Here is a 13,705-nt window from a genome sequence, read left to right on the forward strand (position 1 = left end):
GAGGGACCGTTGATGCTCTTTTCTTCCACAGACACTGAAGACCGACGGCCCTGGGAGAGCACCTCGGAAACCGTGAAGTATCTAACTAACCTGTACAAAGTCATCACGAAGCCTCTGACCTGGCACGGTGCTCTGAAGGAGTGCCTGAGCAAGAACATGCGGCTGGTGAGCATCACAGACCCCTACCAGCAGGCCTTTCTGGCCGTGCAGGCCGCCCTGCGGAACGCCTCCTTCTGGATCGGACTCTCCAGTCAGGACGTAAGTTCTCCACTCCGTGAGGTAAAGCGTTGACAACTTCCCGTCACTTTCAGAGTTCACAGAGAGAAGCTAAACCGCAGGGCAGACAAGGCTCCCCGCCTCAGACCAGACGAAAGGTAAAGACTAGCACCGGACATTGTGCCTGAGTCATGGCACTTCCGTGGCAGTGCATGCACACACATCTCACACACACACACACACACACACACACACACACACACACGCACATCACACAGACACACATAGACATCACATGTTACAGAGACATGCACACATTATGCATATATGCTTTAAAAATATAATATAAATAACGTAAACTATTGTAAGTTCAAAGAGGAGAGACTTAAAAGTCACCGTTAGCGGGGTGTGGTGCCTGCATTCCCATAATCCCCACACTTAGAAGGCTGAAGCAGGAAGACACTTATAAGTTAGGCGCCAGCCCAGGCGATAAGCTGAGCTCCAGATCAGCCCAAGATGTGGAGTAAAATCCTCCCTGTTTAATGGAAAGCCACTGTTAGTAAAGTATCAAGTTTACATGTGGGTTAGTATGTTGGTGTGTGTTCTGGAGTTACTGTAGTAAGGATCTGTTTTTAAAGCAGTGGGAGCCGTCTCTCATAACTTTCCCCATTTCCCACTTAGTGATTTTTGTATTTTCCTTAGTTGGTTTTCTATTATTAATTTATTATTATTATTTATGTTAATAATAATAATTAATTATTAATAGCATTATTAGTGTGTGTGTGATGACGAGCACACATGTAGAGATTAGAGGACTACGCCGTTGAGTCTCTTCTCTCCTCCCCCCTTTGTGTGGCTTGCTGGGAGGGAACTTGGTTTATCATGCTTTTGCAGCAAGCGCTCCACCCACTGAGCGATCTTGCTAGCTTCACTTTTGTCTTCAGTCTTGAGCGGATGTTCTCGTCACCCTTTCCTTGTTGTAATGTCCTGTGTAGCTGTTGTCTGTGTGTCTTCATGATCCACCTTAGGTCTTTGGAACATGACAGGATATGTAACGTTGTGTACTGGAAAACAACTGAAGATTTTTTTAAAAAAAACATTATAGAAATTATGTAAGGCTTTTACGTGAGGAACATGACACTAGGAAAGTATAGAGAGACCATGAGCATAGAGCCTAGGGTTGTAAGGACACTTGTTTTTATATACACTTATAAAGAAGATGATGCTGACCTGAAATAAAGCATGCTCCCTGTATCTCAAGTATAGCAATTCTGGGTTAAATGAAATCCAAGAGCAGGGGCACATCTGTGGGTCAGTTAAGTATTTCAGACACCCCAAAGACAGTGGTTGGGACACTGTGGTGAATATCGGGAAGAGTCAGAGGGATCAAATCCTCACCTGAGAGGCATGCCAGAGAGAGGCCAAGACCCTGGAGGCTTGCTGTATGTGAGTGGACATCAAGGGACATCCTTACAGCCCCTCCTTACAGCCCTTTGGCATCTAAGAACAGAAAAAGGAACAGGCTTCCCTTGAGCAGCTAAACAACAGACTGTTAGCCTGGAAAAGCCAGGTTCAAATTAAGATTGGTAAAAGTTTAGATGTTGGAAAGATTAAGTCTTGATAGTCTTGTTCAGGAGATTTCATATCCATTATGGAGAGGCAGGGCAGGAAGGTTTGTCTGTGCTGGGAGGGAGTTCCAAAGGCCATTGATAAGGGCTGGCAGTGAATGCAGAACAGAGGAAGAATGCGGGACAGGGTAGGGCAGAGTGTAGGTAAAGTCATGCCTCCTAGGAGACAAGCTTAAAGCCCCACAGCATCTTGGGAATTAACTGGTAGAGCATTGTCTAGCATCCATGAGGCCCTGGATTCAACCGTTAGCACTACTAAAATAACAATGCATTTAGCATTGCTAGGTTTGGCCATTTCCCTGTTTGGAAATAAGAACCTGTATGTGACCTTCCCTTGGGCCTCAGAAACATTTGGCCCCATAGTGCAGTTGGGCCACCATTACTTATCAAGGGCCTAGTGCCCTGGTAGCGCCAGAGGGAGCTTTAAAACTATCCCTGGAACTCCTGTGTGAGCCACATAGAGCCACTCTCAGGACAGGCGGGTGATCAGGTCTTGTCAAGATCTAAAGACAAGTGTTTAGAGACTTCTAGAATGATATATAATACTGTAAGGGAAACTGCTTTGCCCCAAAGACCAGTGTGATAGCAGTAGTGTAAAATACACAAACTTGGGAAGTTGAAACAAAGGAAATGACAATTTCTATAGCTCTGTGTGCAAGCTTGAGCCTGGCTATGCATTTTACACTTGCCTAGCCTTGAGTCACAGCCAATTCACAGATGGGGGACTGGCAAGTTGGAGGGTCAGGCTCACAAATCAAAAGCCCATGTGTGCCTGGACCACAGTTCCCAACCAGAGAGGTTCCTTCCATTCTGTTCTTCCTAGTATGCCATGTTGTCTTCAGAGTACTCCGTGCAGAGAGTGGTCCTCACTCCATGGTCTCCAGCAGACAGTTCCGGTGATCTGCAGGCAGCACAGCAGGATGGATGGGACCGCAGAGTCTAGGGTCTAGCCTGAAGCAGGGTCCCAACACTACACTAACTCTCTATTTCCTGAACTGTGAAAGGGCCGTGAGGGCCATGATAACAGTGATAACCCTCTCAGACGGTTATCACAAGGATTTGAACATTTAAGACAGTACTTAACACAGTATAAAACGCAACTAACAGGGGCCTGGAGAGATGGCAAAGAGGTTACAAGCACTGGATGCTCTATCAAAGGTCCTGAGTTCAAGTCCCAGCAACCACATAATGGCTCATAAGCATCTATAATGAGATCTGGTGCCCTCTTCTGGCATGCAAGCAGAACACTATAAACACAATAAATAAATAAATCTTTAAAAAGAAAACGAGACTAATAATTATTTGATTTCTGGGGTTAAGATAATTTAAAAGAAGGAATGTGAATATTGTCTCTGAAATGAATTTCTACACCTCATAGGACGAACTCAACTTTGGTTGGTCAGATGGGAAGCATCTTCATTTTAGTAACTGGGCTGAAAACAATGAGCAACTTGATGACTGTGTGATATTAGACACGGATGGATTCTGGAAAACAGCTGACTGTGATGACAACCAGCCGGGCGCCATCTGCTACTATCCAGGAAGTATGTGAGCTGCACACGTTTTCATTTTTAAAGTATTCATCCCATGAGTAGTAGAATTTTGTCCATTTGGTTTTGCAAAATCTTATCTGGGGAGTATAAGAAAATGTTTGTAAATTTTCATCTTTATTATTTTATTATGAGTGAGGGTGTCTCGACAGTGCGCGTATCTGTGCACCATGTGTCCATGGAAGTCAGTCAGAAGAGGGCATCTGATCCCTAGAACTAGAGTCACAGATGTTGTGGGCCGCCACGTTGGTCCTGGGAACCAGTCCAATGTCCTCTGGGAGAGCAGACATTTCTTAACCACAGAGCCAACTCCAACTCCCATCATGTCTTTCTTTTTTTTTTTTTTTCAACAAAACTTGGGTGCAAACATTTGTACTCAGATAGAATTATTGCTTACACATTGTTTTGTCAGTTTTTATTTTGGATTTTGTCTCTTTTATATCTGCTGACAATGTTGATTGGTATATGCAGTCCCATTGTTACTCAGCCTCATTTTACTTTTGTTTTTATTTATATATACTTAAACAACTAACTCATGGGACTCTTTCTTCATTAATTTTTAGCACCACCAACTAAGATTTTAAGCCACTGTTAAAATTCCCAGGCAGAGTGGCACATACCATTACTCCCAGCATTTAGAGGTAGATTGGCAAAACCTAGCCAAACCTGAGCTACAAGGCAAGCCTTTGTCTCAAAAACAAACAAAGACTCAGTTGATTATAAGGAGCAGGAACACACTCAAGACAGCTTATGTCAAGAGGGAATTTAGAATCCTCCCTGCAAACTAGGATAGAACTCAGCCACCTAGAGATGGGCCTCAGAAACCTAGGACTCCTGAGGCTCAGTCAGGCAGATCTCTGAGTGTGAGGCCAGCCTGGTCTACATAGCAACACCTTGTCGCAAAACACAAAAACAAAATAAACAAAGCCCCTCAACACCAACAAGAAAACAGAAACCCAGAGATGTGCCATGTGCCTGTCCTTTCTGTCTCTCTCTATATCTGCACTCTGCTCTGTGTACTCTCTCTCTCTCTCTCTCTCTCTCTCTCTCTCTGTGTGTGTGTCTGTCACTTCTGCCTGTAACTAGAGGTGAGTTAATGATTTCTGAATCCCACTTTCAAACTCTTAGGATCTAATGGGCCCAGCCTGAGTCGGGTATGCAGGCTTCAGCCCAATCAGGGGTAGAAAGAACACACTATTTCCAAGATGAAGAGATTTGTTGCCAAATGGGAGAGAATCGCCTGATGGTCTCTAAGCCATAGTAAATCTGTCTGAATTATTTTGAGTTCAGCATATCTATGTTTGGAGGCCATGTTTTAAATGATGTTTCTGTTTAATTTTGCTAATAGAATAACTATTCCATTAAAGTTATTTCATTAAGATTGGAGGTGTCAGTAAGTGGAAATATTGAGAGAGAATTTCACGGTTATAGTTAGATGCCCATTGTTAATTAATATGTTTATAGAGTTCCTCAGGAACTGGTACTTGACATTTAATAATACAGGAAGACAGAAACTCATGTAACTTAAAAAGACCTCCTCTTTTACATTCCTCCACTCCACAGCAGGAGAAACAAAATTATGTCAAATAATTTCCTCGGCACAGAAAGCCAGCATGCTCTATGCTATATTCGGGTGTAAACAGAGCAAGCCTCACCAGGCTGTTACTTCCTGTTTCCTGCATATTCCCCACAAATCAAGCCCAATGACTGTGAACAGGATTTAACATTTACATCTGAAATTAGAGCTCTTACCATTAACTCTTCTCCTAGATGAGACCGAAAAGGAGGTCAAACCGTCAGACAGCGCTAAATGTCCGTCTCCTGTGCAGAGCACCCCCTGGGTGCCATTTCAGAACTCCTGCTACAATTTCATGATAACAAAGAACAGACATAAGACGATCACTCAGAAGGAAGCGCACTCTATGTGCCAGAAACTGCGTAAGTATGTTCTACTGTCGCCGTGATTTGTGACACACTCGCTCTTTACATGCCTCTAACAAAAATTCCCAAGGAGCGCTTGTAACTAGCCCTCCTAATTCTCATGCTAGAGAGCAGAGAATTGGCTGAGAAGCAGGCTAGAGTGGCGTGAAACAGGTCACCCTGGGTGACAAGAAGCTAAGTTACACCACTACTCACAGCCAAGGTCAAAGGAGATTGACCTTGCGCACTTCGAGCTCTCAGACCTGGAGCAAGTCCCAGTAACACCCAGAGGGTCTGAAACTTTTGAATGAAGGAACAGAAGGAAAGATGAGCTTTGTGTAAAGTCCTATAGAAAGGATCACGGCATTATTCCCCGAAGTGTGCTGTGTCTTAAGAGCGCTTGTTTTAAGAGACATTTCTACAAAAAAAAATAAAATAAAATAAAAGATAGAATAAGGTTTGAGAAATGCTAGACTGAACACTCTCTGTATCAAAGTACATCAAGATATACCTTAAGAAACCCTGCCACAGCGTATGAACTCTGAGAGACCAAGGCAACATGCCCAGGGTGTGATGGGGTCCTAGAGATGAAGGGAGGAGTGACATATGCCCCATCCAACTTCAACTGATAACCACTTGCAAGTGGGAATTTAGTTTTCTCCAAGGGAGTCTCACTGGGGAAGCAAATGGCTCTTAAAGATAGGCTGCATGCCCAGCAGGAGATGGCCAACAGAAAAACTGAACTCAGCAGCATCTTTGGAGGCTCTTTGTCTCGTAATGTTGTGCCAGGGCATTTTCCTTTTATTCTTTTTTAAAATTATGGTTTGCTTCATCTTTTTTTTTTTCACTCTACAGGTCTCTTGTGTATATATAATGGCTTCTGGTTTTATGGGATTTCTGAGCATGTGAATGAGTGGGTCTCTACGTCTCTGTCTCTTTCATGTGCCTTTTCTTGGGTTCTTTTTATTGTTTGTTTTTGTTTTATGTTACTATGTTTTATTTTATTATTATTCCTTAAATGCCTGCTTGTTTTCTAATGAGAGACAGAATGGAGTTGTATCCAGATGGGAGGAGAGGTGGGAAGGAACTGCAAGGAGGAAGAGGAGAGAAAACCATGATCAGGACATATTGTATAAAGAAAAACATCTATTTTCAATAATAAAAAATAAATTAAAAAGCCAACAACTTAACAAAAGAAATACTGGCATAAATGAACTAGCTTAACTTTGCAACAGTGTTTCCAAACGCTTTATCCATGAGTCCTTGTTCCAGGAAACCCCCTTGTTTTTTTCTCAGCAACTCGTTTTACAAATAATAACCTTCTTTAACTAAGGAAGACCTGTCTTGTTATATAGCCCATTAAGAGATTTAGGGGGAAATGATGTAATCATGTTTTAATTTAAAACTGTACAAAAGTTGTGTTTATTACAGGGAAATCATTAACACAGTTCCGTTAATAGCACGTAGATCTGCACCATCGGATGAAAGAAAATTTAGATGAAAGAAATGTAAAATGGATGCCTTAAGTTCTCTGCTCAGCTACCAAGTTCCCCATATCCTGTGGGCCAGATGTATATCAGAGTGTTTGAGCACTGCACAGTCTATCCTCTTAGTAAGCTGACACAGTTTTGGGGTGTGTGTGTGTGTGTGTGTGTGTGTGTGTGTGTGTGTGTCCTTCTGGTGTTCCAATACCATCTAAGTTTTAAAGGTCTAAAACTGAAAAGTAGAACTTCCTGACTCTTTCAAGCAAAACGGAGCATTCTATACAAAAATAGTTATTAAAACTGGCCCTTTTATTTCGACAGATTCAAAAGCACATATTCTGAGTATTCGAAATGAGGAGGAGAATAACTTTGTTGTTGAGCAGCTTCTGTACTTCAATTATATCGCCTCGTGGGTCATGTTAGGGGTAACCTATGAAAGTAAGTGGTTCCCTCCCTCAGGTGGCCCTGTTGCCTTTTCCTTAGTCCTGCCTATCAAACCGCCAAACATAGTGCTTCAAAGGACATGTTGAGTGATGCACCAAGCATCTTAACACAGCATGTAAGAATACCGGGGAGGTTTCTGTGTCTCTGCCCTGCCACTGACACAGCCTTACCCCCAACCTTAGATTCATAGGGTGGAGAGAAACGCCCCATCTCCACAATTCCTTCTGGCAGCGCAAGGCTGATTAGAAATCACCACACTTCTTGTGCTCCCTCTCTACCTGAGCGGGAAGAACAAACCTGAGGTCACAATTCTGTTGATGCTGCCTCTTTGAGTTTACAGCGTTATTTTAGGGTGTGTGTATGGCAAGCAACAGAAGAATAAGACTAAGAATGGAAGTCTAATGTGGGGTTGGATGTTTGAAATTTGGATTAAATACCATGTCTCCAAAATGTCATTGATCTGGACAAACCTTAAAATCCTGTGTCTAATAGAGAGTAAACGAGACCAGTTTAGAAGGGAAATCAGAGGTATCCTGAAGTTCATGGAGGTCTTGAAATTAGGGAGGGAAGTCAGTCTGTAGGCATGTCGTGGAGGGGTCTGGCAGTTCTTTTCTCTACCCTAGCAGTAGTCATGGCTCTTGAGCTCCTGAAGGAGAAGAATCCAGACCGGAGACAGTGGTAGACCAAGGCACAGTGTTGCATCAGAGCAAGCAAGGAAGCAGTACACGCTTTAGAAAAAGAGCAGCTCCGGGACTGGTCCCAGCAAGCAATGCGCTTCCTGTCTCTCCTAGCCCTCTCTCCTGAGCTTCCTCTAGGGTGGGCGCTTCCAGGAAAGGGCTGTGCTTTCCCAAGAAGACTGTTTAAGTAGACGTGCAAGATGTGAGAATATGTGTAAGCATGAATTATAGCATTCTGCGCATATTCTCCTGGAAAGGATTGTACAGCGCAGAAGATAACAAACTCAGGCATAAATACTTGAATCATACCCACTGGAAATGGGATGCGTATGACAGGAACACAGAAAGGGACTGCTGTATGGGGAGGGGGAGCAACAAGAGTGGAGCAAGGGGACAGAATGCGTGAAGACGGCATAGTGATGCCATTGTCTCACATGCTAACTTAGAAACTAAGTAAAACAAATTATACCCTCTTGAGTACTTTGTCATGGTATCATCAGAAACAACTGAGAATGTATTCTTATTTCTATGACAACTCCAGGCCTGAAGACTTCTATTAAGTTACCCTAACTTCTTTTATCAAATGTAAAACTAACTAATTCTTTTTATTACAATATATGGGATGTATAGAAAGGTCTTTCAAGCAAATGGCAAATGGAGTTTAAATCTAATTCTTACTGACTTAATTGATAGCTAGAAATCACTAGTTTTAGTTACATATATATAACTTTCAAAGTGTTTGGGGTCTTAAAGCCATCTGACTTTTCAGGCCATGACTAGAAGTTACTAAAACAATAGGTAACAGATACGTGAAGCCTGGAGAAAAATGACCCTCTTTCCCACCTACTAAAGGAACACACCACTGTGTGTTAAACTGATCAAGAAGCTGATAAGGGTGGGAGAAGGAAAAGGCGGCTAGAAAATGCAGTGACACGAAGAAAGTGACGCACAGCAATCAAGAACAAAATAAACATGGACGAGCCAGGCGTGGTGGCGCACACCTGTGATCCCAGCACTCTAGAAGGCAGAGGTGGGCCTGGTCTACAAAGTGAGTCCAGAACAGCCAAGGCTACACAGAGAAACCCTGTCTCAAGAAACAAAACAAACAAACAAAAAATATTCATGGATGGCTCTCGTAACCTTGGTGCATCCAGATGTTGAGGTGTGTTGAGACTTGAGAGATGGGGATCAGGGAAAGAAAGAAGCAGGACAGCAGGCCCGTGTAGGTAATGATGACAAAGCTTCTTGATCCCAATTTATAATTTTAATAATGACTGTTTTTCAGAGTCTTTATTGAGACACATTCCTTCTAAGAAGCCTCTGTGTACTGCAAGGCCACACCGTAAACCCATGCTAGTTTTCTTTTGTGTGCTCTCTAGTCTTTGCCCTTACAACTAAGCCCATGGTCTATTTGAGTTAATTTTCTTATTGTGGTAACAGCAAAGAGCTCACAATCATACTTTTGTGTGTGAATATCCATCTATTTAGCACTGTTTGTTGAGAAGCCTGTTCTCTGCATTGAAATGAACAATGTTAAAAGCTTTCACTCATGAGTATGCACAATTGTGTCCAGAAAAAATAACTTCTTTCATTAATTTTACAAGATATCAAGAATTTAAAAAAAATAGTTGTAATCATTTATGTTACAGTTAAAAGCATATATAAGGAGAAAGGATACTTGATGAAAAGTAATAGGCTATAGAAGAGTGGAACTATAGTTAAATTTCCATGTTTATATTTTCAAGTTAAAAAATAGGCATGATTTACTCTTACACTAGAAGACTTTTTTTAAATGTACAGTTAATCAGACAACCTTTGAGAAGGTAGGGAAAGGAGAAAATAAGTCAGTGACTTGAACTACTGACATTGAAACTGAAATTTTGAGTAACCCTCTAAGTATAGAAAAATGTGTTTCTCTCCTAGACAATTCTTTTATGTGGTCCGATAAGACTGCATTGTCCTACACACACTGGAGGACCGGAAGGCCAGCTGTGAAAAACCACAAATTTTTGGCTGGTCTAAGTACTGACGGCTTCTGGGATATTCAGTCCTTCAACGTCATCGAAGAAACACTTCGTTTTTACCAGCACAGCATTTTTGCTTGTAAAATTGAAATGGGTAAGAGTCTTAGTCACTTTGCTGTGATAAAATACCCTGAGGAAGAAGGCCACTTCAGAAAGAATTTACTGTGGCTCATGGTTTGAGGGGAAACAGTCCTTCATGGTGGGGAGACATGGCGGCAGGCACGAGGGAGGGGGGTGAGGCGTGATGGCTGGCTGGGGAGCAGGAAGCTGGCTGGTCACATGGTCACACACTCATGGAACAGAGAGTAAACAGGAAGTAGAGCAGGACTGTAAAGCCTCAAGGCCCACCCCAGTGGCCCATGTCTCCCAGTGAGGTTCTGCCTGCTGAAGCTTCCACAGCTTCCTCAGAGAGTCGTCAGCCGGGGGCATTTCCTACTCAAACTCCATTGGAAAGTATGACAAGGTGTAGCCTCACTCCAGGGCAAGAGGGTGTAAGGCCGTTAGTTCCACTAGGGACTACATGTGTGTGTGTCCGGAGAGGGACTCTCCGTGTGTGTCCGGAGAGCTTCCTTCACATTTAGTCCCACACGTGAGACCCCGGAGATTGCAAAAGAGAACAAAGCCCTGGCTGGCCCTTGCAGTCCTGGTCTCAAACTGAGACACATTGCTGGTGAGACAGCATCAACTTTTTTTTTTATCCTCTGTGGCAAGTCTTAGATTATTTGGTAAACAAAGAGCTCTGAGAATTAGGAATTAGGTGGCACTTGACTGAGTCTTGATAGAGAGATAGAACTTCTATTAAAAAAAAAAAGTATATGTGCATAGAGTTTTGACATTCGAGGCAATGCGTGTCTTACAATCTTGTCTAACTAATCATTAAATACACCTATTTTGAAGTGTAGATTACGTATAAATTATTATCCGCTTGAACATTTTATTAGCAGCTGCCTGCTCTAAGGCCCCTGCTGATGTGGGGCCTGTGGCTGTGACACCCTCGTGGACCATCTCTGCTCAGAGTGCAGCCCAGCAATGTGCCGGAGTCCTGTCACACCAGTATTCTCCAATTGTCAGTCACTCTGGGTTATTGCAAACTTTTTTTTTTCCTTTTTTGTAATTAATTTATTTTTTATTCACTTTACATCCTGATCAAAGCCCCCTCCCTCCTCTTCTCCTGGTCCCCACCTTCCTCCCTCATCCTTCCCTCTCCCCTTCCCTGTTCCTCAAAAAAGGGGAGCTCCCCCCACCCCACTAACACATCCCAGCACATCAAGCTACATCAGTACTGAACACATCTTCTTCCCCTGTGGTCCGGCAAAGCAGCCCCGCCAGGGGGAAGTGATCAAAAAGCAGACAACAGAGTCCATGTCAGAGACAGCCCCATTTCCCTTACTAGGAAAGCCACATGAAGCCTGAGCTGCCCATCGGCTACATTTGTGTAGGAGGCCTAGGTCCAGTCCATGCATGGTCCTTGGTTGGTGTTTCAGTCTCCGTAAGCTCCTCTGGGCCCTGGTTACTTGGCTTTGTTGGTCTTCTTGTGGAGCTCCTGTCCCTCCAGGTCCTTCTGCCCTTCCCCATTCTTCCACAAGGCTCCCTACTCTCTGCCCAATGTTTAGTTGTGAGACTTAGCATCTGTTTTGATTTGCTGCTTGGTGGAGCCTCTCAGAGGACAGCTATGTTAGGCTCCCACCTGAAGCATAGCAGAGTAGTGTTAATAGTGTCAGGAGTTGGCTCTCTCCCATGGGGTGGGTCTCAGGTTGGGCCAGGCTTTGATTGGACATTCCCTCAATCTCTGCTCCATCTTTATTTCTGCATATCTTGTAGGCAGGGTAAATTTTGGGTGGAAGTTTTTTTTGGGGGGGGGTTGGTGTTTCCCTCCCTCCACTAGGAGTCTTGTCTAGTTAGAGGGCAGCCTCTTCAGTCTCCATGACCCCCGCTGCTAGGAATCTCAGCTAGAGTCACCCCATATCCTCCCAGGAGCCTACCCTGTCTTAGGTCTCCAGCTTGTCACAGAGATGCCCCCGCCCACAGTTTCTCTTCTCTCTTCAGGCCCTCTGTCCTCCTGCCCCAGCTCTCCCCTGGTCTGATCTCCCCCCTCATTTCTCTCTGTGCTCCTGCTGCTACCTGTTCCCTCCTTCACCCATTACACTGTCTGTTCTACTTCCCCTTCTGAGTGAGATTTAAGCATCCTCCCTAGGCTCCTCCTTGTTACTTAGCGTCTTTGGGTCTGGGAATTGTAGTATGTATATTTAAGATGTTATATTCCAAGCCTCTCTTCCTAAGCTCTAATCTTCTCCCACAATTCATCTTTTCCCCTTCTTCCTCGTTGAACAGCTTTTTCTCAGCCAGTAACTTCGTTGTCCTCTGTATATCCAGCCGTGTATTAGTAACTTTGCTTGTTTTCTTCTTCTTGCCAAAATGTTTTCTATTCTTTAATAACACACTTTAATACAATGTTCATCTTACGCTAGGTTTAGATTTGCAGAGAAGTTGCAGTTAGAACTGAGAGTTGCCACTACCCCACAACCAATTTCCCCGGTTGTTGACATCTTTCATAGTATGGTACATTTATCACAGCTAATAAACCAACATTGATCCATGCACAAGAATTAACTAAAGCCCATGCATTATTCATACCTCCCTAGTTTTTGCTGAGTTTACTTTTTACGTTCAGACATTCAACCAGGACACATGGCTCCTCTTAGCTTCTTATTTTTGATGACTTGAAAGTTTTGTGGTTATCTGGTCATATGTTATCTAGATTAGCTCTTAGTTTTGGTTGTCTTATTTTTTTCTCATGATTAAACTGTGATTTTGAGTTTGCAAGAAGGTGTCATTTTTATCATAGCCTGTGTAATGTGCCGTAAGAACATGATTGCTGATTTTAGCATTGATCTCTCTGGTCAAGGTTGTGTTGTTAATTTCTGAATAGTAAAGTTCCCCTTTCTCCTCTCCTATACTCTCTCCTGTTACTGTGTTTTAATCACACTTACAGGAGCAAAGAGTTACCTTTCATCTTCAGGGTGGAGTGGGGTATCTATGTGATTACTTGGAATTCTGTATAAGATATTTGTTCTCATTTTTAAATTTATTCAGTCAGTTATCTATACCATCATTACTGTAGTTTGTTGCTCGTTTCCTTACTGTTTGTATTTTTAGAAATGTGTGTATATGTGAGTGTGTACTGCACACACACGTGTGGTTAGGAGAAGACAGCTTTGTGGAGTTTGCTCTTTCCTTCCACCTTTATGTGGGTTCCAGAGAGTGAACTCAACCCGAGTTCAGGATGACACAGCAGTTACCTCTGTAACTGCTATAGACTCTTGGTTATTTACTTTATGCTTTGAAGCCGGGTACCATGGTGTGTGTCTCTAATCCCAGCATTTAGGGAAAGGCAAGAGGACCAAGAGTTCAAGGCTAGCCTCAGCTACACAGTGAGTTTGTGGCCAGCCTGAGGCAGCTGAGACTCATCTTGAAAACAAACAAACAAAAACCTGGTACTTAGGATTTTTATCCAACACGTCACACTAATCACTGATCCACTCAGATTCAGCTTATTCCAGTTTGACCACCTTGAACTCTTTCCTTGGACTTCAGGGTCCCTGTGGGAATGCCATCATCACTGCTTTGGTGTTGATTTGCTTATTTTCAGCACTTCCTTACTTTCTGGGTATCTTCTTTCTCATTAGTGTTAATTTTCTCTATACTGCAGGCCTGATTTTTTTTTCTTTTTCTTTGTCAAGAAATCTTTCCCCCAGTGCAGGC

At 43.1% G+C, this 13,705-nt stretch overlaps 1 protein-coding gene across 1 annotated transcript in view; it reads left to right on the plus strand.

Moving 5' to 3' along the window:
* Ly75 (lymphocyte antigen 75) overlaps positions 1–13,705 on the plus strand; it is a 93,360-nt gene that overhangs the window by 66,455 nt on the left and 13,200 nt on the right. Inside the window, exons 25-29 of the mRNA XM_055599897.1 lie at positions 32–258; positions 3,223–3,388; positions 5,165–5,332; positions 7,120–7,236; positions 9,843–10,037. Of these exons, the coding sequence (XP_055455872.1) occupies positions 32–258; positions 3,223–3,388; positions 5,165–5,332; positions 7,120–7,236; positions 9,843–10,037 (873 nt within the window). The remainder of the gene's footprint in view (positions 1–31; positions 259–3,222; positions 3,389–5,164; positions 5,333–7,119; positions 7,237–9,842; positions 10,038–13,705) is intronic.

The sequence above is a fragment of the Psammomys obesus genome, unplaced genomic scaffold (assembly GCF_907164565.1).
Source record: "Psammomys obesus unplaced genomic scaffold, mPsaObe1.curated_primary_1811, whole genome shotgun sequence".
In the NCBI taxonomy this organism is placed as follows: domain Eukaryota; kingdom Metazoa; phylum Chordata; class Mammalia; order Rodentia; family Muridae; genus Psammomys; species Psammomys obesus.